Source organism: Hemiscyllium ocellatum, chromosome 2 (genome assembly GCF_020745735.1).
Source record: "Hemiscyllium ocellatum isolate sHemOce1 chromosome 2, sHemOce1.pat.X.cur, whole genome shotgun sequence".
NCBI lineage: Eukaryota > Metazoa > Chordata > Chondrichthyes > Orectolobiformes > Hemiscylliidae > Hemiscyllium > Hemiscyllium ocellatum.
This window is the reverse complement of record NC_083402.1, coordinates 40,199,355-40,224,915: the sequence shown is the minus strand read 5'-3', so window position 1 is coordinate 40,224,915 and position 25,561 is coordinate 40,199,355. Positions and strand designations below refer to the sequence as shown.

At 41.9% G+C, this 25,561-nt stretch overlaps 1 protein-coding gene across 7 annotated transcripts in view; it reads left to right on the top strand.

The window, feature by feature from the left end:
• arhgef28a (Rho guanine nucleotide exchange factor (GEF) 28a) overlaps nucleotides 1–25,561 on the top strand; it is a 447,370-nt gene that overhangs the window by 107,963 nt on the left and 313,846 nt on the right. For 6 of the 7 annotated variants that reach the window (XM_060836132.1, XM_060836104.1, XM_060836122.1 and 3 more), the window contains exons 5-6: nucleotides 5,084–5,267; nucleotides 19,843–20,032. In XM_060836132.1, the coding sequence (XP_060692115.1) occupies nucleotides 5,084–5,267; nucleotides 19,843–20,032 (374 nt within the window). Of the gene's footprint in view, nucleotides 1–3,287; nucleotides 3,336–5,083; nucleotides 5,268–19,842; nucleotides 20,033–25,561 lie in introns of those variants that run through there. The other variant, XM_060836141.1, reaches the window with a different exon arrangement.

Here is a 25,561-nt window from a genome sequence, read left to right as displayed (position 1 = left end):
TCACAAGCATGATAATCCCCAGGCATAAATGTCATGTCTAGTTTTCAGTTATTAATTTTTTTATAGAGGAGCATGTTCCCTATAGAATGTCATGCTTCAAGTGATCTGAGGCAAGATAGAATAGACGTTCCTTACACTCTTAGCACACATACTGTGGTACACACCCATCGGGTTGCTAAGTTATTGAATAGTAGTAAGTTTCAAGAAGTGATCCATCGCAATGTTTAATCTTCCACGTGCGCTATGAGTAGGTCTGTTGCTACTTCTGTCATGAGGATGTAAGGGCTACCTTTGTTACTGAGATCAATACATTTGCCATGTCTAACATGTATTCACGAGTCACTGAATATCCTGATTTACTGCTGGCCTGTACATAGGTTCATGAGCAAGCTGACATGTCAAACTCTGGTGTAGCATGGACAGGATACATGTTTTTTTTATTTCCACCCTTTGTTGTCTTTGAAAAGGTTGTAGTGAGCTGCCTTCTGTGTGCTGTTGATAAACTCGCAGTACCTTGAAGGAAGGAATTCTAAGATTTTGATTTAGTAATAGTGAAGGAATGTATGTGTAGTGGATTGGAGGGGAACTTGCAGATGCTGGTGCTGGTGTTTTGATGTATCTGCTGCACTTGGCTTGCTAGTTGCTGTCTAAGGATGTTTGGCAAATTTCTGCAGTGTATGTTGTTGTAGAGAGTATACGCTGCTGCTACTCTGTAGGAAGGGGTGGATGTTTATGGATGTGGCATTAATTAAATGGGCTGCTGTATCTTGGATTGTGTCAAGCATCTTGAGTAGCTGTTAGAGTTACACTCATCCAAACAAGTAGGGAGTGTTCCATCACACTTCTGACCTGTACCTTGTTGATGGTGAACAGGCTTTGGGGAGTCAGGAAATGAATTATTTCTAGTCTTTGACCTGCTCTTATTGCCACTATTTATAGGGCGAGTCCAGATCAGTTTCTGGTCAATGGTAGCCCCCAGAATAGTGGAGGATTGAGTAATGGTAACACCACTGCATATTAAGGGACTGTGATTAGATTCTCTCTTGGTCAAGGTTCCATTGCCTGGCATTTGTGTGGTGCGAATGTTATTGGTACCAAGACTTGTTTACCTAGTGAAGTAACTCATCAAGTTCATCTGTGCAAGGCCAAAATCAATAAAGCTTCTCAGGTACTTTCTTAATTCTGTCACACCATCCCTGGCTAATGATCTTTGTAAATCTTGTACCTGCTCATCAGTTGCCAATTGCAACTGTTCACACTGACTCTGGTCAAAGCATAACAGATCAATCTTGAGAATCTTCCACCTTCATTGTCTCGAACGTCAATGTGTAGATCAACAGAAATAACTTGGTCTTCCTATGAGTTTAGTAATTTGGTCAGACTGTCAGAGGTAATCATCCTGGTATCTGGTTTATATCTCACTTTAGGGTCATACACTTAGAGATCATTGACTGAGTTGATTGCATCATGTGTGTTCTATTCTGCCACAATAGATATGGTTTGAATGTCATGAATGGTGACTTTATTGATGTCTGTGCTACTAGTCTTGGCAATGCTGGACTATTGATAACCCTCAGCTGAAGATTTCAGGAAGCCAAGATGAGCACTGCAATACATTTCTGCCAACACGATGCGTTTATTGTTCATTACATACAGTGAAGAGTTCTCTCATAGGCTAAGCATGAAACTTCACTTGGTCAGGTTCATGTCTTTTAGAGTCATAGAGTCATAGAGATGTACAGCACGGAAACAGACCCTTTGGCCCAACCTGTCCATGACAGCCAGATATCCCTACCCAATCTAGTCCCACCTGCCAGCACTTGGCCCATATCCTTCCAAACCCTTCCTATTTCATATACCGATCCAAATGCCTTATAAATATTGCAATTGTACCAGCCTCCACCACTTCCTCTGGTAACTCATTCCATACATGTACCACCCTCTGCTTGAAAAAGTTGCCCCTTAGGTCTCTTTTATATCTTTCCCCTTTCACCCTAAACTTATGCCCTCTAGTTCTGGACTCCCCCACCCCAGGGAAAAGACTTTGTCTATTTATCCTATCAATGCCCCTCATAATTTTGTAAACCCCTATAAGGTCACCTCTCAGCCTCTGACGCTCCAGGGAAAACAGCCCTAACCTGTCAGCCTCTCCCTGTAGCTCAACTCCTCCAACCCTGGCAACAACCTTGTAAATCTTTTCTGAACCCTTTCAAGTTTCACAACATCTTTCCAATAGGAAGATCAGAATTGCACACAATATTCCAACAGTGGCCTAACCAATGTCCTGTACAGCTGCAACATGACCTCCCAACTCCTGTACTCAATACTCTGACCGATAAAGGAAAGCATACCAAACACCTTCTTCACTATCCTATCTAACTGCAACTCCACTTTCAAGGAGCTATGAACTACACTCCAAGGTCTCTTTGTTCAGCAACACTTCCTAGGACCTTACCATTAAATGTTTAAGGCCTGCTACGATTTGCTTTCCCAAAATGCAACACCTCGCATTTATCTGAATTATTGTGCTAATACGTCAGCATGAGCTCCCTTTTCAATTTTAGCTTTTGACGTGTGTTGTCCTGTCTTTCAGGCTCTATAATATTAATGTTTGCAAATTTCTTGATTGCCAGTACCATCAATGCCATGTAAGAAATTAATAATAAGGAAACCTTGGTCATTTTTTGAAGTTTGCCTTTCACTTGGTTGTCTTAGTACTTCATTGACATGTTTGTGTATGCTCTTAACACTTTCTCCTTACTGACAATGTTATGGTATTGTACCTTGCTAGTTGCCTGTGTATTGCTGTCTGGCTTTGGCTTGGCCTTTAGAACCAGATTTACTGCATGTTTGTGCTCAGTATTCCTTGATGCCACTTGCTTTAAAGATATCAAGAAAAGCTGGACAGGCTTGGTGCAACTAACAGCACCTGTAGCATAGTTTGTTGGTTTGGTGTGTTTTGCTGATAGTAGTAATCATATTGGCTGCATCTAAACCTGTAATTGTTGTTGGCCTGCCACAATAGCTTTAACACTTGGATTCATCCTCAAGTGATGCAGTAATAAAGCAGCTCTTTTGCTTCCCTAAATGATTCTTCCCAAAGGTTTTAAATGGTGTAAAAATAATGACTACTTTCATGTGCCACTCTGACAGGTCCCCTTTAGAAAAGATGTATGCATGCCATTTGCTGTAATATCTTCAGACAAAATGGTCAGACATTTACAGCAGCAAGAAGCCATTAGCCCATTTTGTCTGTATCAGTCAACAAAGGTCTGACTACACGAAGCCCATTTTCCAGCTCTTAATTGATAACCCTGGAGGCTGTAGTAACACAAGTGAGTATCTAAATGCTGCTGTTATGACTCACTGGGGTAGCATGCTGGAAATCAAGCCCTGCTACTGTCAGTGTCATCACAAAAGCAAAAGCTTTTATAAAGTACTCAAAGTTCTTCAGTTTACATGATTTTCAAACCAGTTGGTAGAAAGCATGAACCAGGTTTCTGTACTTAACAAGGATCACTATTTATTACAAGTAATTAGACTCAGGTCTAATTAGACTTAGCTTCAGGCACAGTTATAAACCATTAATATATAATACTGGTAATTAAAACTCTAATGCCGTTATAAACTCTGCCTTGAACACATACAGACTGACATACACAGAGTAAAATAGGCTATGGACAGAGAGGAAAAACTGTAAAGACAGTTCAGTAATCTTTGTTCCCAAATGCAGTTGTTGAGATGATCCTTATAACTCTTCTGCTGGTCAGTACCTTTCTTCCTCTGGTATGCTTCCTCTGTTTGGTAAAGAGACATAAGGTGGCCAGTTTATTTGTAAAGGTCTCAGACATATCAGTTAAAACTGATAACTGGTCACTAGCCCATAGACCAATTAACTTTTGTAGCCAGCAAAGGCTGCGTCAGTAAACCTTCTCAGCTCCAAATCATCAGCAAATTACACTCCAGTTACTGCTTGTTCCAACAATTGTGCACAGCACTTACCATTGGTGTGAGGTTACTTGATTTTCAAAACTTTACAATCACCCTTTGAAACACTGACTTCAAAACAGCCTTTTCTCATTTCAGTTCCCTTTAAAAAATATAAAATAAAAAAGACACGGTCCTCACATTGCTAAACTGATAAAAGAGTTTCTGACCTTGTGAAAGTTTTAGAATAGTGTGTAAAGGCATATTGTTCTGGTATAGCATTGTTTAGTTCTCAGCAAAAGTCTGATAACAAAAGAAAATGACAAATGCTGAAAGTTAAAATAAGAACTGAAAATTTTGGAAACATTCAGCAGACCATTTGGCACCTGTAAAAGTATAAGATAGATTCTGATATTTCAGGTGTATTTAATTCTTAATTTATAATCTGACTTGGGGTAAGCTTAATGTGTTTGTCTTTTTCTTTCGAAGGTTTTCATTCTAAGTTAATAGAATTTCCTTTGTTGATGTCCTCTAAGGAAAAATGTTGATTAGACAGCAGCTCTTCTGGAATTCGAACCAAATGAGACTTCTAAACTCATTTGTCTTCATGACAATTTCATTTCACATTCGAGGATCTTAGATATTTCATCATAATTTCATAGAAACCCTCCTGTGTGGAAACAGGCCTTTCAGCCCATTGATTCCACATCATCCCCTCCAAAGAGCATCCCACCCAGAAATTAGAATCATAAATGGAGCAGAATTGCAGATCATTAGAAGTGCTACGGGGCATTGAAATGTCAGGCTGGTCAAGGGACAGGGGTTAAAAGTTTGTAATGTTGACAGAATTGTGAACCTTGCCATTCCTTTGTACACAGATGTTGCCAGATCTGATCTACTAATTTCTGGTTTTGAATAACTTGGGAGTTGGGAACAAGTTAAAAAAAGACAACTGCTCAGTTTTACCCCAGTTCAGGAGCAGTCTTTTTATTCTCTACAGTCAAAACTCACTGTAAACCTGAAGAAAACAGTTAATCTTACCTGTAACAATTGTTTAAGGGCAGTAGTCGCCAAGAAGATGATTTTTTTTTAAATGAAATACCTTCCAAACAAATGAAATGAAACTTTACCCTGATTTTCTTTTTTTTAATTTTAGAGATATGCTACAAGGAAACCCTGCTACATGTTTCAGTGAGACTAGGTCTTTATAAATTCTCTCAGTTTTTACTGTGCCAACCTGGTGGTATGCAAGCTGCCATTGTGCCCAATGAGGAAGGAGTGATGCCCATAGACTTAGCATTACAGAATGGGATGCATTGCCTCGTTGAATTTTTGAAAGAGTAAGTACCTGATCTTTGTTTTTAATTTTTAATTTTGCTGCATTTATTTTTAACCTGATGACTGCAAATCTGTTTCAATTCGTACAACTGCTCAATTAATTGGATAATGACTTAATTATAGATTGAAGTGGAAGTTATAGGGCCAGAAAAGAATTAGAATTTAAATGATCTTATAAGTGGGAAAAATGTTAAATTTTACATATGAATATATAAGTAAATATAGGAAGAGTATTAACTTGAATGATACATTTTATCAATTCAAAGGGTGTGTATGGTGGTGAGAATGTTTTGGTCATACTTTAATCTCATTAGTTTAAATATGCTAAATTATACATCTTAACAATTCCCACAAATGAACAAATATAAAGAGGATGAAAAGAATTAACATTAATATGGCACATTTACACTCGTCCTGTCTGAGGAGTATAATACAGTTCTGTTTTAACCAGGATGAAAGTGAAAAGTTGTGTTTTATTATCTGCTTCGAATTCTGTAAAGTATCAGACGGTGTAATTCCACATTTGTGTCATAGGATCATTCTGTACAGAAGAGGCCTTTCAGCTCCCTGAGTCTGTACCACCTTATGCTTCATTTTGTATTCAAAATGTATCCATGGAGCATTACTCATCCCTACTTCCCTTTGGCATATGTATTTCAATCATATGGCTGGTGTAATATATATAGCAGTACTTTTGCAGAAGCTGTAGAATTAATGGAAGTTAATTTGACACATAGTAATGTGCAAAATACACTTTGGGATAAACTCAAGGTGACACCAACCAGGAAAACAAAACCTTTGGATTAGTGATTGAGTGAAGCAATGTGCCAGAAATATTTGGGGATGAGTAAACCTAGAGTGTTCTTCATAAAAAAAATCAGTTGACTGCAACAGGTTGGGACAATATTGGCAATGTGGTTCTTTCGATTTGGAAATAATTTCTAAACTAGTCAGATTGATTAAGCTAGTTGTATGCTGTCAGACACAGGAAACTACAAGGAGGTCAGAACCAATTTTTTGATACAGCAAAGAAAGCACTCCTGTGATTCACAACATGTTTTTGGAATTAAGTTAACCAGCTTTGTGATCTGTGATGTAAAATTGGGAATACTCCCACACATTGTAAGGTTAAAGCAAATTGTAGGGCAATTGGTGGAGGGTTTGCCTTATATCTGATCCTGTTCTGTCCAATGTGTGAAATCCTTAGAGATAGTAAAGTTCTTAGACAAATTCATTAATTTTAAGAAGTTCGATTAGACTAAGTGAATGAAAAAGAGAAAGTTGGAGGAAGACCGTACGTCATAGATCTGGAGAAGATTGCACAGACCAGGAGGAGACACCATAAAGAGATTTGAACAGGTTACGAATCTTAACCTTGAGCCATTGCAGGAAAGTAAGCATAGAGGGTAATGGCTTATTAGAATTGGTGCATGATACAATATGAACAGTTTTCAATGACTTGTAACTCTTTGATGGGTGGATTATAGAAGGCTGGCCAAGATGGCATTGGAATTGTTGAGATTGAAGATGACAAAGCCATTGATAAAGACTTTTGCAGCAGAGGATTGATGACAGGCAATTTCGTGGAAGTAGAGCTAGCTGTTCAGTGCGATGGAAAGGGGTATGAGGTTGAAAGGTCAATTTGTGATCAGGGAGAGGGTGCAATACAGGTAATGATATGATGTTTTTGGTAGGTGCTGAAGATATCATAGATTCAAACAGTACAGAAGAGGCCCTTCAGCCCATTGAGCCTGCATTGAAAGAAAACTGTTCTAAATGCTTGTTAGTCCCACTTTACAACACTTGGCCTAAAGCTTTGAATATTATTATGTCTTCTCAAAGTTTTTTACTTGCAACTCCTCCAAGACCAGGTGTTGATAAGCAACAGAGCTGTGAATTGTCAGTGTATACGTGTAAACTGACCACCTATTTGCAGCTAAATGTCGCCAAGAACAGATTTGTAGATGAGGAATAATTTGGGTCAAAGATATATCTTTCAGGAATTCCAGAAATAACTATGTGGAAATGGGAAATGAAGCCATTTCTGAAATCCTTCTGGTTGCACAGGTAAAAGTGGAACCAGTTGAGGTCTGCCCTGCTGAGCTGGTTAATGGGGAAGAGCCAATGAACCTGGATGCTTTGGTTAATCTTGTCAAAAACTGCAGAGAAGTTTGAAAGCTTAAGGTGGAAATGTGAGAATGTCACCAGACATCACAATACAATATGCAACTTAACTTCTCTCTCAGAAAGCTATGGACACCAGGACAGTTGAAGCTTTCAGAAGTGAAATTGATAGATTGTTTCAGGGAAATGATATCAAGGGTTATGGAGTAAAAACTGATATGTGGATGTTGAGCTACATATCAGATGTAATGCAATGAATGGCAGAGCATTCTTGAGGGACCAAATGATCTTGTTCCTAAGGAAAGGTCATTGCTTCATCTCGCTCCCCGTACAACACCCTGGCAGAAATTAGTAATAACATTTCTTAAACAGCTGTCTTTTAAACTATCATGCTAGACTGGGCCTGAGGTAGACAACAAGAAGGGAAAGTATACTTGATCTCTTCCTCAACAGTCTACCTATCATAGCTGCATCTGTCTATGACAGTATTGGATGGAGAGACCACTGCACAGTCCTTGTGCAGACTTTATCTTCACACCAAAGCTGCACCGCATTGTTTTGTGAGGTCCATTCCCATGCTAAATGGAATAGATTACAAACTGATATACCATCTCAAAGCTGGACATCCATAAAGTGCTGTGGGCCTCAGCAGAATTGTAATTGTTCAAAGTCAGTAATCTTATGGCCCTGAATATAGCCCACTCTACTATTACTACCAAGATAGGAGAACAGTATTGGTTCAATGAAGAGTGTGATAAACATACCTAAATATGAGATGTCACCTGGAGAAGCTACTTTAATTCCAAATAGCAAAAACAGCATGCAGCAGACAAAACTAAGTAATCCCGCAATTGATGGGTCAAATTGCATCCCTGAGGTACTGTCACATCTAATTACCCATGGTGGTGAGCAAATAAACAAATATCCCTATTCTCAATAGTGGGGAAGCACAACATATCAGTGATAAGGCAAAGCTAAAATATCTCTTGGCCTCCTACTGAGGTGCTCATCATTACAGATGCCAGCCACAGCCACATGATAAAGAAATGATCAATTTAGTTGGCTGGAAGCTGGTTTGTGATCCAGAATGATGTCCAGAGTATGGGTCAAATTCCTGTATCAGCATGAAGACCATTGTCTCTCAGCCTCAAACCTGGCTGAGAGATAAATAGGAGGAGTGAGGGGCTGCGGGGAAGGTAGTTGGAATGTAATAGGTACATGAAGGTGTGGGATGATGGTGCTAGGTCAGACAGGAGAGTGGAGTGGATAGGTGGGAAGGAAGATGGATAGGTGAGACAGTTAAAGAAGGAGGTGCCGAGTTGGAGGGTTGCATCTGGGATGAGGTGTGTGGAGTGGAGATGAGGAAACTGGTGAAATTGACGTTGATGCCATGTGGTTGGAGGGTACCAAGGTGGAAGATGTGGTGTTCTTCCTCCATGTGTTGGGTGGCTAGGATTTGGCAGTGGAGGAGGCCTAGGACTTGCATGTCCATGGCGGAGTGGGAAGGGAGTTGAAATGGCCACCCACAGGGCGGTGGGGCTGTTTGGTATGTGTCCCAGAGATGTTCTCTGAAACATTCAGCAAGTTGGTGTCCTGTCTCCCCAATGTAGAGAAGCCCTCCCTGTCCATCTTCCTTCCCACCTATCCACTCCACCCTCCACTCTGGCCTATTAACATCCCCCACCTGAATATATGTATCACCATCCAAGCTACCTTTCCCCCAGCCGCACTCCCCGCCTCCTATTTGTCTGTCCCTCCATTCTCAGCCCCCCCGCCACTGCCCCCAACATTTCTAATGAAAGGCTTATACCCAAAACATCAGCTGTCCTGCTCCTTGGATGCTACCTGACCAGCTGTACTTTTCCAGTGTCACACTTTTCAACTTTGCTTTTACATGTCCTGTTTTATCACAATTAAAATATACTAGAATCCTAACATCAGTTCTATTCTTTGAACTTTCCTTTTTTTCTTGATTGGAACAGCTTCTGCCTTCTCTCTTCAGCCAGATTCCTGCCTGTTGTTCCAGCTACCATTGTTGATGATACTATAAAATGGAACTTCCTTACAATAACCTGCTCTCTCAGTTTGGATTACTCCAGGACCACTCAGCTCCTGACCTTATTACAGCTTTATTGTGGGGAAAATCACCAGCCTAGGAATCAGAGTCGGGGTTCAACAACAGAGTTCATTATCCAAGGAAATACCAGAACTCTGGGGAGAGAAAGACACCAACAGCACAGTGGTCAGCTGCGTGTCCTCTCTCAACCCAGAGCACATGTCAAGCCACTTTTATACATTTTGTAATATAATAGGTCAGTGATGAGGTTACTGTCTTTGTAACATAATTTGTTTATGGTCAGCATTGCAGAATTGTTGATAGTTTTGGTACAGTCATTGTCAGTTTCAGTGCAGACTTTGTCAATTTCGGTGTCTATGTGCAAGTCCATTGCTGTAGTAATGGGTGTTAATCGCTCTTCCTGAGAAGGATGATTACTGCAGTCCTGGCTATTAGCACTTTGTATTGGGTTTGTATCAAGCTGTTAGCATTTCTATCAAAGGTGTTGGCTGGATCCAGACACTTCGGCGGGCAGTATAAGTTACTCATTTGTATTCTCTCTCTCACCCACCTTAACCTAATCAACTAGGTTGTGAGTGCATTGCGCTGGCATTCTGGTGGCTCCAGTCAGTATCTGTGTTTGCTCTGCTGTCTGTCTCCATATTGTGGTACGGCGGCCATCTTATGTGTCAAGTGGCCAACCTATGGCTCAGCAGCCATCTTGTGTGTCCATGTGCCTAATGTCACCCTGCCCCGTGCCACCGCCCATGTCACTCCCCTCTTTGCAATCAAGGAGGTGACTTTGGAGAACACCCGCAGACCACCCAATTTATGTGCAGAAGTAGGTCATCTCGAGGGGCTCCTCCTCCCAAGGGGTATTGTGGCATGCCAATTTCTTGGGAGCTCTTCCATGGTGACATTCGCTGCTGGCATGGTTATCGTCAGTAGTGCCTCACAGCAGAACTTTAAATGCCCAAGGCCCACACAGCATTCCTATATAAGTACAATGAGAAGAACTATCCTGTGTGCCAAATAGGGTCCCCAAGATTTACCTATCAACCAATTTAGCCAGATGTCTGTGATTGTGGCTCCCTGTTGAAAATCATCTAGCTGGTCTGGATATTCTTTATGGTTTCTGTAATGTCATAAGAGGCATTAATAATGTAGGTGATACAAATGTCATCAATAATTGTACAAACTCCCCCTTGCTGTGCTAATTGGTAATCTACCGCCTAATGTGTCTGCTGTGTGTAGAGTCTGAGTTCAGCCAACTCTGTGTTAATTGCTTCCAGAGCTTTTGAGGTATTATTGCCTAAGATAGTCAGGCCACTTACAAGGTAATTTTGTTTTTTTAACAACCCCTGCTGTGCACTCTTCAAAAATAGAGGCCTCAAGAATCCATATCCCAATGATAACCCCAACATGGTGGGGATCTGCCAGTCAACACAGAACTCCTGGCTGATGGAACGGGTCACTATACTTCTCCGGACATGTCCCCTGCTGGGACATGATACAGTAAGGGGTGCAATTGTCCCTACCGTGAACAGGTTTTGGAGGTCTGGGGTTTTGTCATGTAAGTTGCTTTAAATAGAAAAACAAATCCCTTCGCTGCTCGGTAACATACATTGTCCTGACCTTCCAACTGTCTGTCCACCCAATCCCCCAGGTGCCACCCCCCCCAACCAAGCTGGTAAGTGTCATATGGGTATGTCCCCTGACAAGGGTGCCATTGCACTGACCACATATGAATTGTCTGCCCGCATCATATTTAAGCATGCCTGCTCGCTGCAGGTGCAGTTAAACTGTCCCCTGGTGACTGTACAATGCTGATAAGTGCACTGTGATTGGATGCATGAGTGATTTTTGGGAACCAGAGCATAAACGCATCCCCATCCCTGTCCTGTGAAATAAATGGTTAATTACCTGGTTTTAAATGGGTTATTTGCAGTTTCGTTAATGGCTTCTTGTTCCAGGGTGTTTTGAGCTGCTCAATCCACTGCCTTTGAATTGTCGCCAACATTTCCTCTCTCTTGTTGGCTCCTTTTGAAGGACTTTTATTTTTATTACTGCAGCCTCTTTTGGCTGTTCACTGGCCCGAAATAGTGCCTGAATTCTTAACTGGTGTCTGATAGGGGCTCCCCCTGCAGTGGTGAACCCTCTACCACCCCATGCCACCATGTAGTCATGGACTACACCAAAGGCATATTGACTGTCGGTATATACGTTCACGGTTCTTCCTTTAGCTAGTTCCAGTGCTGCTACCTGTGTGGACTGATTTCCACCAATCCTTCCAGACATAACTATTTCTAACTTAACCATTTATCACAGCCCATCCTGTTCGTGGCGATACTGCTACATATTTGTGCGACCCATCCATGAAGAGAGTCTCCTTGGCTGTGTCTAGGAGAGTATGTTTTACTCTCCCCCATCATCATCCCCGTCTATAGCCCCACAGTTGTGCGCTTCTCCTGTGTCTAGAATTACTACGGACAGACTTAGGGGTAAAAAAACTGTCTCCCACTTAGCCCTTTGCACATTGGAGACAGCCCTCAGTTTCCTTGTGTTTAGCATCTCTACTGGGGTGTGTTTAGTGTGGAAGATGACATTCACTAACCCTAACGAGAGTGCGGTACTGCAGATGCTGGAGATTAGAGTCAAGATTAGAGTAGTGCGGGAAAAGCATGGCAGGTCAGGCAGCATCCAAAAAGCAGAAAAAGCCCTTCATCAGGAGGTGCTATGCATCTGGGCAACCCGGTGTCTACTGGCCTAGCTGAAAAATGTGTTGCTGGAAAAGCGCAGCAGGTCAGGCAGCATCCAAGGAGCAGGAGAATCGACATTTCGGGCATAAGCTTTTCCAGCAACACATTTTTCAGCTCTGATCTCCAGCATCTGCACTTTCTACTGGCCCTAGTTGAGTAGGCCTATAGGCCTTCTCCTGCTACTGTGGTCTTGGGTGACCACTGCAGAGTAAACTTCTCCATTATTATAGTGGATGTGAAAATCTTTGCTGGGATCTGGAAGCCCTAGCCCAGGGGCTGATATGAGTCAGGTTTTAAGCTGACTGTATGCCTTCTCCTGTTCTAGCCCCCAGGTTACAGGTTCCAAGGTGGGCTTGCCTCCTTTAGGTTAGATTAGGTTAGATTCCCTACAGTATGGAAACAGGCCCTTCGGCCCTACATCAACCCTCTGAAGAGTAACCCACCCAGTCCCATTTCCCTCTGACTCATTCACCTAAGACTACAGGCAATTTATCATGGCCAATTCACCTGACCTGCACATCTTTGGACTGTGGGAGGAAACCGGAGCACCCGGAGGAAACCCACGCAGACACAGGGAGAATGTGCAAACTCCACATAGACAATCACCCAAGGTTGGAATCGAACCTGGGTGCCTGATGCTGTGAGGCAGCAGTGCTAACCACTGAGCCATCGTGCCTCCCCCTTTAGTTAATCTCTGGATCAGTTCAGCCAATTTTGCTAACTCGAGTATAAAGCTCCGACTGTAGTTGACCTTTCTGACTCCCCTGACAGTGGCAGGTTGTGGCATCAATTGGAGTGCCTTCCTGAGGTTGCTGGGCATTTCTTTGAGTTCATGGGATATAAGTTGCCCCATGTATAAGACTTGGGTTTTGCCAATCTGTGCCTTAGTGGGGCTAAATTTTAATCCTGCGGTTGTTAATTCCTGTAGTACTAGACATAAAGCTTCCTGGTGTCCTGACCCGGACTCTGAGGCAATTAGGATATCATCTGCATATTGGAAGGCAGTGCTACCCTCTGGTAAACCTACTCTCTTCAAAATGTTGCTCATCACCCTGTGAAAAACAGTGGGGCTGTTGTGGAACCCTAGTGGCAGGCGAGTCCACGTGTACTGCCTGTTCCTTACTATAAAAGCAAATTTATTCCGGGACTCAGGGTGTAATGGGTGAGACCAGAACCCGTTGGCTATGTCTAAAACAGTAAAAATCTTGTGTTTGGGGGCCATGCCGTTTAAAATGCTGATGTTTTATCCCCTCCTATTCCAATTAAGTGAATCATTTTATTTGTGTGGGGTAAGGATATGTTTGTGATAGATGCAGCTGCTCCTGTACTAGCATTTCACATATCCTCCCTCCTATTGCTGCGGGCACGTAAATTCACCTCTCTCCCTTAACCTCATGAATGGGGCAGCTGGTTGTCAGCTCTATTGACCTTAGGACTCCCGCGGTTCTGCGGTGTTCCGGGTAGTGTTTGGAGGTGCCCCATGCTTTTCCCAGCACGCTGCTTCTATGTGTCCTATTCTTTTGTAGTGGCTGCAGTATTTTACATTGTTCCCTGATCTATTCCCTGCTTGTGGGACCCTACATTCTCTAGAAAAGTGTCCCTGTCAGCCACTGTTGTGGCAGGACAGTTTTATTCTGGTCTCGCCTCCGTTCTGGTGAGCTGCTTTGTCAGGTCTTGCCTTTATTGCAGGAGCTTCTGCCTCTTGCACCATGCTAGACCACTCAATGAGATCATCATAATCCTGGGACATTATTACTTCCATTTTCATGATGGATGCTAGGGAGCCCATCTCTAACAGCTTGGATGAATGCCTTGTCCCCCTGGTCTGGGTTCGCTTGCCCTGAGCATTCCTGATAGACCCTAAATAATCATTCCCCATAATTAGAGGCTCCTTCCCCTTTAAGTTGCTTAGTAGTCATGATCTTGCTCCAGTTCGTGGGAGCATTTCCTAGCACCCTCTGGATTTTTTTTTTAAAGTCGGTGAAGTGGGCCTGCTAGGCATCTATCTCAGCTGTAAGGGCAACGGCATGTGTCCACCATCCTCCCCTAAAGTTTCAGCCTGCTGTGGCATCATGTCCACCAGTTACCTGCCTCCACTTGTCCGCTGGGCAAGCTGCCCGGAACAGCTGGTATATGTTCCTCAGGTGTAGTTGATGCCCTACCCATACACTACCCAGCTCTGGCCAAAACCTGGTGTTTGCATTCCGGGGCTGCAGTTTGCTCAGGGAGGTCATAATCTGCTGCTTCTCCCCTGGGGTGAAGGGTTTATAATTCGCTTTGGGTTGTAAGTCTGTTCCTCCTCCAGTAACTAGCGCTAAGTTATACTCTTGCACGGTTCGTCCAACAGAGGGAGCAGTTGGTCCTACTGGATGGCCTCATAAGAAGGAAGCGAATCCACGTCTGAATTTTTGTGCACCCTTCTCAGCTCCTACTCCAACTCTTGTATTCTGTCCTCCAGCACTTTACCTTGTTCCTAATCCTTTTTCCATCTACTCATGGAAGCACTCAATTGTTTAATTTGGCCTGCTAACTGGTGCTAACATTACCCCTATCTTTTTGGCGTTATTCCGTTTCTGGTTACCTATCCACTCTCTCTATTGTGCTAATGTCTGGGATGGATCCCAACCACTTTTCTTCATTTTCTCTGTCAATCCTTGTCTGTCTGTATTGTACATCTCAATAAGGGAACCTGCAATATCCTCCTTAAAACTTTGATCTGCCATTTAGCAGATTGTGTACCCCCAGATACCACCAACAGTAAAGTGTTCCTAACCAGTGGAGACTTCTCTAACCCCTGGCCAATAATACTGTCCCAGACTGCCGTAGCAGCCTCTTAGGAAGGTGTGCTGTCTACTGGTGGGACTTCTCTACCTTCCTGACCCCCACTACTAGTTGGTAATTACCAGTCAGCTGGGAATGCTGGCTCAATAAGGTGTGCTCTCTACCAGGACTCATCTACCCTCCCGGCCACCTCCACTGACCCAACACTTCCGATAGACCCAGAAACCTACCTCTAGCCCGGTGTGCTCTCTACCAGTGGGACTCCTTACCCTCCCAGCCACAGCCAATATTCAAGCTCTGTCATTCTATTACGGATTGACAGGGTATCACGGTTACTCACAGTGTCCACGCACCCCGCCTTGATAACATGTGCTCCTCTGAGGTTTCACTCTTGGTCAGAGCGATCAGCTCCTCCTCATCACCACATTGGAAATTACAAGTAAAAACTGCACCTAGCGTTTAACCTAAACTCTAACTGGAGTCTGCGTTGTTTGCCCCTACAGAATTCAAAGTTACCTGACTTTGCCACTTGTGCTTCACAACTCTAGTGTCCTTGGCGCCTCAATTCCCACTTCAAATCCCAACGCCCGCGTGCGGAGCCTACCCCTCTGAACAATTGATGTAGGGCGGGGTCTTTGAGACAGGCACGACCTTGTCCTCTGGCTATTTCAACACAAGCAGCAAATTCTTACAACAGTTAATACAGTTAACGCTTATTCTCCACAGACATGCACCTAATTTTTTTAACTCAGTACTGTAGCGAGTTGGACATTACAATCGGTATACCTTTTAAACTGTGTCCTTGGCCCAGTCTGACTCTTCACATTTGCAGGTACAAATTGGTTCTCACCATTGCTCCCTGATTGTGGCCTTTGACAAGGGCACCAGTATTATGAGCTCTCCTCGCAGCACCAATTGTTATGGGGAAAATCACCAGTCTCGGAGTCAGAGTCGGGGTTCAACAACAGAATTCATTGTACAAGGAAATACTGGAGCTGCGGAGAGAGAATGACACCAACAGCACAGTGGTCAGCTGCATGTCCTCTCTCAATCCGGAGCACAGCTCAAGATACTTTTATACATTTTGTAATATAATAGGTCATAGTTTGTTTATTGTAAACATTGCAGAATTGTTGATAGTTTTGGTGCAGTCATTATCAGTTCCAACGCAGCCTTTGTAAATTTCAGCGTGGTTGTTGTTAGTTTCAATGTCTGCGCAGAAGTCCATTGTTGTAGTAATGGGTGCTAATCGCTCTTCCTGAGAAGGACGATTAATGCAGCCCTGGCTATTAGCACTTTGTATTGGGTTCGTATCAAACTGTTAGCCTTTCTATCAAAGGTGTTGGCTGGACCCAGACTCTTTTGCAGGCAGTATATGCTATTCATGTTTATTCTCCGCCTCACCCGCCTTAAACTAGTCAACTAGGTTGTGAGTGCATTGTGCTGGTATTCTGGTGCCCTAGGCTGTGTCTGTGTTTGCTTTGCTGTCTTTCTCCATATTGTGGTCTGGTGGCCATCTTGTGTGTCAAGTGGCCAACATATGGTTCAGTGACCATCTTGTATGTCTGTGTGCCTAGTGTCACCCTGCCATGTGCCATCTCCCAAATCAGCTTCAGTCCAAAAATGATCAAATGAGTTGAATTCAAGTGAGGAAGTGAGGGCTAAATACTTTCACAAAAAGGTAGCATTTCACACAAGCGTCACACAAAAGAGCCCTCACAAAACCAGAATCAATAATAATCAAGGGAAAACTCTCTGCTCTTTGGAGTCATAATTAGCATAAAGGAAAGTGGTTGTTGTTGTTGAAGGTGATTCATGTGAGTCTCAGGACATCATCACAGGAGTTCTCCAAGTAGTGTTCTAGGTTCAAGCATTTGCTTCACCAATGAATGTCCCGCATCACGAGGTCAGAAGTGGGGATAATTGCAGATGGTTGTATAATGTCCAGGTTCAACATTCTTCATGACATCACATACTTCCTATTCTGTGTCTAAACGCAACAAGACCTGGACTGCATTCAGTCTTGGTCTGATAAATGGCATTATCATTCGCATCACACAAGTGCCAGGCAATGACCTTCACAAGAAAGAATCTACCATTTCCCCACGACATTAAATGGCAATAACTTCACTGAATACCCAACCACCAACATCCTGTGGTTGGCATTGAATAGAAGCTGAACTGGACCAGCCATAGAAATACCGTGATGAGCCACGTAAACACATGAGCAGGTCAATTCGACTGTAAGAAATTCAGTTCCTGATCTCTCATCCCTATCCACTATTGTGAAGGCACAAGTTAGGAGCATGATGAATGAATATTTTCAGACAGCTCCAACAGCTCTGAAAAAGCTTAAAATTCAGGATTAAGTAGTCTACTTGATGGGCACCCCAGTTGACACATTCAAGGTTCACTCTCTGCACCAGTGTTGCACACTACGGTATTATCTACAAGATGCAGTGCAACAACTCACCAAAACCCCTTCAAAAGTATGTTGCAAACCCATGACTTTTACTACATGGGAACACTGCAGGCCACTGACCATCCTGATGTGGAACCTTGGAAAATCACTCCCTACCAGCACTGTGATTGTACCTGCATAAAATTAACTGCATTGGTTTCAGAAGTCAGCTCACCATCAACTCCTCCAAATCATTTGGGGATAGCGATAAATGCTGGCCTATCCAGTGATGCCTATATCTTGAGAATGACTAATAAAAATACTTCACAGCACCAAAAATGATATTAAATACATAAATGGATGAAACGAAAAGATCATTTCTCGATTATAACGTGCTGTATGTATGCAAAGCTTTGTAGATATCAACCTTGACTTAGCAATAAGTAACAAAAAGGATTGATGACAGCAGAACAGTAGACATGATGTATATGGACTTTGGTAAGGCCTTCAACAAGGTTCCCCATGGGAGACTGGTTGGCAAGGTTAGATCTCATGGAATACAGAGAGAACTAGCCACTTGGATACAGAACTGGCTCAAAGATAGAAGACAAAGGGTGGTGGTAGAGGGGTGTTTTTCTGCTTGGAGGCCTGTGACCAGTGGTGTGCAACAATGATTGGTGCTGGGTCCACTGCTTTTCATCATTTATATAAATGATTTGGATGTGATCATAGGAAGTATAATTAGTAAGTTTGCCAATGGCACCAAGATTGGAGGTGGAGTGAAAGCAAAGAAAGTTACCTTAGAGTACAATGATAACATGATCAGATGGACCAATGGTTAGGAGTGCAGGTGGAGTTTATTTTTGATAAATGTGATGTCATGCAATTTGGAAAGGCAAATCAGAGCAGGATTTATACACATAATGGTAAGGTCCTGTGGAGTGTTGCTGAACAAAGAGACCTCGGAATGCAGGGTCATAGTTCCTTGAAAGTAGAGTCGCAGGTAGATAGGATAGTGAAGAAGGCATTTGGTATGCTTTCCTCTATTGGTCAGAGCTTTGAGTATAGGAGTTGGGAGGTCATGCTGTGGATGTACAGGATATTGGTTAGGCCACTTTTGGAATATTGTGTGCAATTCAGGTCTCCTTCCTATTGGAAGGATGTTGTGGAAGTTGAAAGGATTCAGAAAAGATTTATATGGATGTTGCCAGGGTTGGAGGATTTGAAGCTGAACAGGCTGGGGCTGTTTTCCCTGGAGCACTGGAGGCTGAGGAGTGACCTTATCGAGGTTTATAAAATCATGAGGGGCATGGATGGGATAAATGAACAATGTTTTTTTTCCAGGTATGGGAAAGTCCAGAAATAGAGGGCATAGGTTTAGGATGAGAGGGGAAAGATGTAGAAGTGACCTAAGGGGCAGTATTTTCATGCAGAGGGTGGTGTGTGTATGGAAGGAGCTATCAGAGGAAGCGGTGGAGGCTGGTACAATTACAACATTTAAAAGGCATCTGGATGGATATATGAATAGGAAGGGTTTCGAGGGATATGGGCCAAGTGCTGGCAAACTTGACTGGTTTGGGCTGGGATGTTTGGTTGGCATGGATGAGTTGGACCGAAGGTACTGTTTCCGTGCTGGATATCTTTTATGACTCTATGAGTAGTACTCTTAGTAACCTGGGGACTAGACTATTTAATCTCATCTGACACATTTAAATTATCTTAAACTGAGTTGCCTGCTGCTTTGGGTTGGTGTGATGTGCAAATTTATAGTGAAGAAAAAGTGAGTCCTCCAATGTATTACCCAACATGTATTTCTTAATGAATATTACAAAAACAAAACCAGGTTGTTACCTCCTTTGTATTGTGAGACCATACTTTGCACAAGTTGCCTGATACGTTTTCCCACATTATACTTGTGACAATATCTCAAACTGACTTTGTTGACTGTGAAGCTAGATAAGATAGAAGCAGGGAAGTTGTTTCTACTGTTCGGTGAAACTCGAATTGGGGACATAACGTCAAAATAAGGGGGAGCAGATTTAGGACTGAGTTGGAAAGGAACTTCTTTTTGCAAAGGATTGTGAATCTTTAGAATTCCCTGTACAATGGCCCAATGGCTACCTCATGGAGTGTTTTTTTAAGGCAAAGATTGATTTTTGAACAGTAAAGGAATTAAGGATTATGGTGAGTGGACGCATAAGTGGAGTTGAGTCTACAAAATGATCAGCCAAGACCTTATTGAATGTGGAGCAGACTCCAGGGGCCAGATGACGTACTCTTGCTCCTATTTCTTATGTTCTTAAGCTCTTTGAGAGTTTGTAAAACATGATATAAAGCAACTTTCATTTATGACTTACTGTTTTAAATTGTTCAAGATAAGTATTATTAATGTTTCAGAGCTGTTGCAAAGAAGAGTATATTGAAACATGTTTTGGTCCTCTTTTTCACTTTCTTAGCATTGAGAATTCCCGAGTCACACCATCAGTTGGAATCTCAAAGACTTATGGTGACAGCCACAAACTACAGAAGCGCAGAAGTGGACCAAACACTTTTATACTGACTGTGGCTAACAAGATAAGGCATTCACTGGAGTCAGATATTCTGCTTCTGCGGGAATATATACATGATGCTAACTTGGAGAATATGGTAAGATGAAAAAACTCTTCCTGCAATTAAATCTGTTACCAATATAAAAGAGTGCATAACTGTTGTGGTGTATTCTGAATAGTGCTAGACATACACAAGTACTGCTCGGTGTAAGATTGGATTTTTGGATTTAGGGAGCAAAGCATAGGTTGGCATTCAGACATATTGGAGATCAGCTTGCTGTCATTTTGATTTGAACAGCCCAGACATGACGTTATTTCTATTTTTAAAATAGCCCAGAATTACGTATTAAGAATAAAAATATCTGTTCAGTTGATTCAATTGTACAGTATAGAAGGAGATCATGAGTTGACAGCATAATGAGTATTGTTTGTAATACTTCATTGATCTGATTGATTTCTAACTTGGTTCACAGAGCTTATTGCAGTCTCTCACTGCTTGATTCCATTTTCATCCGCTACAAGTAACCAAATGGGATAACAATAAATTTTCCATTGACTTCTACAATGATTACTTTTGTATTCTGCAGTTTTTGGATTAAATTAGGATTGGTTAGTACTGTTTAATATCTACTCATTATTGCAATGCATGAGAAATGAATAAAGAAGCATACTTCTAGAGATAAAATATTGCTTGTATCAATTTTAGCAAAACACCACATCAAGTTAAACCAAGCGAAAGAGTGGTTACATTTGAGCTAAAGTACTTTAGCAGTGCATTATCTATTATTTACAATTACAACTGCACCATTGCCTCTCTCTCTCTCTCTCTCTCTCACACTCACACCTCAAAGAGACAGAGGCTTCATGAATACAGAAAATTGGAGGTCTCTGATGCATTTAACCATATTAACCAAAAGGTCATGCAATCTGTCTGGTGCTGGACAAGCTAGTCAAACCTCGTGGGATTGGTCACTTGGAGCCACTTAAACTCTATGTAAAATTGCATTCAGCTGTAAACATTTGGATCATGTTTTCTGTCTGCTTTTTGCTGTTTGGATTGCCAGAAGAGTTTCCAGATTTTGGCTCACTTCCTTCTGATATTCTCACTTGGTTATCTTCAGTACACGTCATTTGCTTATAATGGTTGCTGTTATTGTTTGCTCTATTTGGAAGGCGATGACAAAGGCAGCATCAGCCTGAGCAATGAGCATCAGCAATTGCTGGACCTGTTAGAGGGCAGCAGGTAAGCTGGGCTAATTTTGGAATCCAATTGCAGTACATGTGATGTGGAGACCACAAATCAGTTTCTTGGATCTATTTGAAGGGAAGTTCGCAAGCAGCTTGCATTCATCTAGTCACGTCTGCATTTCCTGCAAAAACTTCTTCTGCTTTCAACGTTAATTTTTCTTTGTTATTGGGCTGTTACAGCCATATCTCCTATTATATGGTACACACGTATTTTAACCAGGCCATCAGTGTCCTGTTACTGGGGCTGATAAGTTTAACCACTTCTCCACTGATTTTGATAATTGACTACAAAGAGCACAAAACAAAACATGCTGGAAATCACAGCAGGTCACACAGCATCCATGCAGAGAGAGCAAACTAATGTTTCGAGTCTAGATGACTCTACATCACAGCTAAAGTGAAGTGTGAGGGGGCAGCCTTTATGCAGTGTGGGCGGTGGTGCAGATTAAGTGATTGGAGTATGAAAATGGCAGAACAATGGTGTGTCCAACTGCCAGGCAGGAAAGAATAACAGTCCCACAGGATTAGGGGGACGGGAGAGAGGACATGGTAACAGACAATGTAACAAGTCAAGCTACTAGAAAGGGAAGGAGTGGGAATGGGTTCAAGTTTAAAGGTGTTGAACTCAATATTGAGCCCAGAAGATTGTAAAGTGACTAGTCTGAAGATGAGATGTTGTTCCTCCAGTTTGTGCTGTAATTCACTGGAGCTTTGCAGCATGCTGAGGACAGATTTTTTAAAATTCCATATCATCCTGTAAAATAGGCAGTATAGCAATTTCTGATCACGCTGCTATATATATGGAAATCAAGGCGAGGAACAATGAGACATCCCCCTGGCATTGGCGTATGGACCCCTTCCTGAGGAAAGATAGTAAATTTGTAAAGTACTTCTCTCAAGAATTTAAAACTTTTTTAGAAATTAATTTAGGTACGGCGAGCAACCCATCAATGATGTGGGAGACCATCAAAGCTTACGCGTGAGGTTTGATCATCTCATACTCAGCGACCCAGAAAAAAATAAAGGGAGAACAACAGCGTCTGCTCGAAGCTCGCTTAAAAGCAGCTGAAACAGCATATATTGATAGACCTTCTGTTATCAAATTGCAAAGGATTATGGCCCTTAGGACAGTTCGGGTAAGAGGGAAATATTATTTGCAAAACAATGGTTATATGAATTTGGCGATAAACCTGGTAGATTTTAGCATTTCTCACAAAGAAGAAAAGACCCCTCAAACTATTATGTCTATCAAGGAAAGTACGGGTATTCTGACTCATGATCATAAAAGGATTTACACAATCTTTAGAAAATTTTATTCTGATTTATATAAATCGCAGGATTGTGAAGATAGAGCTAGGAGGATGCAGTCATTTTTTTAAAACCTGACCTTTCTGGACCTAATTCGGAACAGGTATCGGTGCTGAATGTTCCCTTAACCAGCCAAAAAATACTTGACGCAACTAGGCAACTTCAGAGCGGTAAGGCACCTGGCCCAGATAACTTTCAAGCTGAATTCTATAAAGAATTTGCAGGAATATTGGCTGGTCCACTTATGGACATGTATAACTACTCATACAGTCAGGCTGAAAGAGGCGAATATCTCTCTTATTCAGGACCCAGAAGATTGCGCTTCATACAGACCAATATCCTGGCTAAATGTAGATTTTAAAATCCTTTCTAAAATGTTAGCATTGAGGCTAGAAAGGGTATTGCCACACATCATAAAGGAGGATCAGACGAGGTTTATTAAGGGCTGTAGATCATCCAATAATGTTAGAAGGGTTCTGCATGTGATTCAAGCCTGCCATCAGGGAAAGGTATCAGGAGTGTAGTCTCATTAGGTGCTGAAAAGGCTATCGACAGGGTTGAATGGTCATATCTGTTTTACACATTGGAAAGGTTTGGCGTTGGAAAGGTGTTTACCAAATGGGTCTCAACACTGTATATTGATCCCAAAGCAGTTGTGGTTATCAATGGATTGGGCTCGGATAGCTTCAGTGTGGATAGGGGCTGCCGTTAGGGATATCCTCTATTTACGCTAATAATTGAGCTACTAGCAGAAGCTATATGGGCTGACCCTAATATAATGGCCCCAAGGATTGGTACAGGTAAACATAAAATTACCCTTTATGCAGATGACGTTCTTCTATTTCTCAGTAATCCCCTGATGTCCGTGCCTCGCTTAATCCAAGTTATTAATATATTTAGTACATTTTCAGGCTATAAAATTATTTTTTCAAAATCGGAGGCTATGCCAATGGGTGGCCTTGCTAGTATATCCCACCTATTGGACGGATCTCACTTTCCCTTTCGGTGGTCCCTGGAAGGTTTCTAATATTTAAGCATTTTTGTCAACCCAGTATTTAGCCAGCTATGCAAGGCTAACTTTGTGCATTTACTGGAAAGGATAAGACAGGACCTCCAGCGATGGGGAGACCTTCCAACTTCCTGGTTAAGCAGAATAGCACTAATTAAAATGAATGTCCTGCCCCGTCTCCTATACCCTATGAGAATGCTTCCGGTGATGCTGCCGAGGCTGGCACTACGCAAATTGTATGGCTGGCTGGATTCCTTCATCTGGAATCATAGACACCTCTCATTAAGCTGAAGAAGCTACAGCTTCCACATGCAAGGGGAGGACTGGATTTTCCAGATTTTAGGAAATATCAGTTAAGTTCCCTATTAAGCTACATAGCCGATTGGGTCTTGTCTGACGCACAATCAATCTGGCTGGACATCGAGGCTTCTCAAGTAAAATGCTCTTGTTTTCAGACAAGAGGAAAATCATTACGGATCACTGTAAAAACCCTATAATACTAAACACAATTAAAGCTTGGAATATAATGCGGCAAAATGAGGGCAACTCACATAAAACGTCCCCCTATGCTCCGATAGTGGGAGCACGGGGATTTCAACCGGGGCTTACAGATGCCACTTTCAAACTCTGGAGATCCAGCGGTATCTCCTGTTTAGGGGATCTGTTTAAAGAAGGGGTCCTGACGGTTTTTGAACAGCTGCGTCAGAAATTCGGATTACCTAATGGTGATCTCTTTCGATATTTCCAAATTCGAGATTACATACAGAAGACGACTACGCTATTAGATAGTCTTTATAAATCAGACAGAGAACGTAGACTGTTATGGCCAATGGGGGTATCTTCGGTCAGCACTATTTATCATTTATTACATGATGAAGTATCGGAAGATATGGACAATCTGCTTAAAACATGGGATCAGGATTTGGGACTGAAAATCTCAATAGAAATGTGGAGCGACATTTGGGAAAATGCCAGAAAAATCTCCATCTGCAACAGAACTCAGGCCATTCAGTTGAAGATACTTCATAGAGCCCATATAGCACCGGACCGATTGGAGATGCTCCTGCCTTAAATTTTGCCAATGTGTCCCAAATGTAATGTAGAGTTGGGCACTCTTGTACATTGCTTATGGACCTGTCATAAGATCCGTAGATATTGGACTAAAGTAGCAAGTGCTCTGACAGAAATCTTAGGAACAGAAATTAGAGTGGATCCAGTATCTCTCCATTTTGGCTTTTCGAACTTACTCTCCCTGGATATGCACAGGAAGAAATTATTTTCTATTCTCTCTTTCTGTGCAAGGAAAACTATTTTGGTAAACTGGGTGAATGAGGGTCCCCCCCGAACTTACGAATTGGCACAGAATAATCATGGAATGCATTCCCTTTGACTTCCTTACAAATATGGTGTACCAAAAGACTGAATTATTCCATGAAATATGGCAGCCCTTCTTGAATTACACAAATACAGATATTTCGGCCATCCTAATAAGGGCTTTTATTTAATTGAGATGGCAAACCTGGCTGGTCCGGGGCCTCTTAGGAGAGGAATCCCGCACGAATATGGGTTTTGTTATGATTTGATGTTAACACGTTCCGAGCATGTATCTCACTACTTAAGTTCTGTGTTATCTGTCTTTCTTTTCCCCTGAATAATGTAAGAGATTTAATTATACACTCTGGTTATTTGTAGGTTAGATTAGTAGTTAGTTGAGTTTTTTTTTCTCTCGGTGTCTCTTTTTTCTGTTTGATAGATTTTTGTTTATTATTTATTTAAGATTTAATTGCATATCAATGTTTATACTTGGGTTTTATTTATTTGTAAAGTTGTAAAAATATGTTAAATTTTCAGTAAAAATATCTATTTAAAAAAGAATTCAGCAATAATAACTATTGTCTGTGCATTGGTAAGTCACTATCTGGGATGATGTACACTTAACGTAACGTGTGAATAAATAAAGACTAATATTGTAGCTTGGAAACAAAGAAGCATTTTTGAATTAAGATTGATGGGCAGCAGCAGTTAGCTATCTGATTGTTTTATTAAGAAAAGAGTAAAATC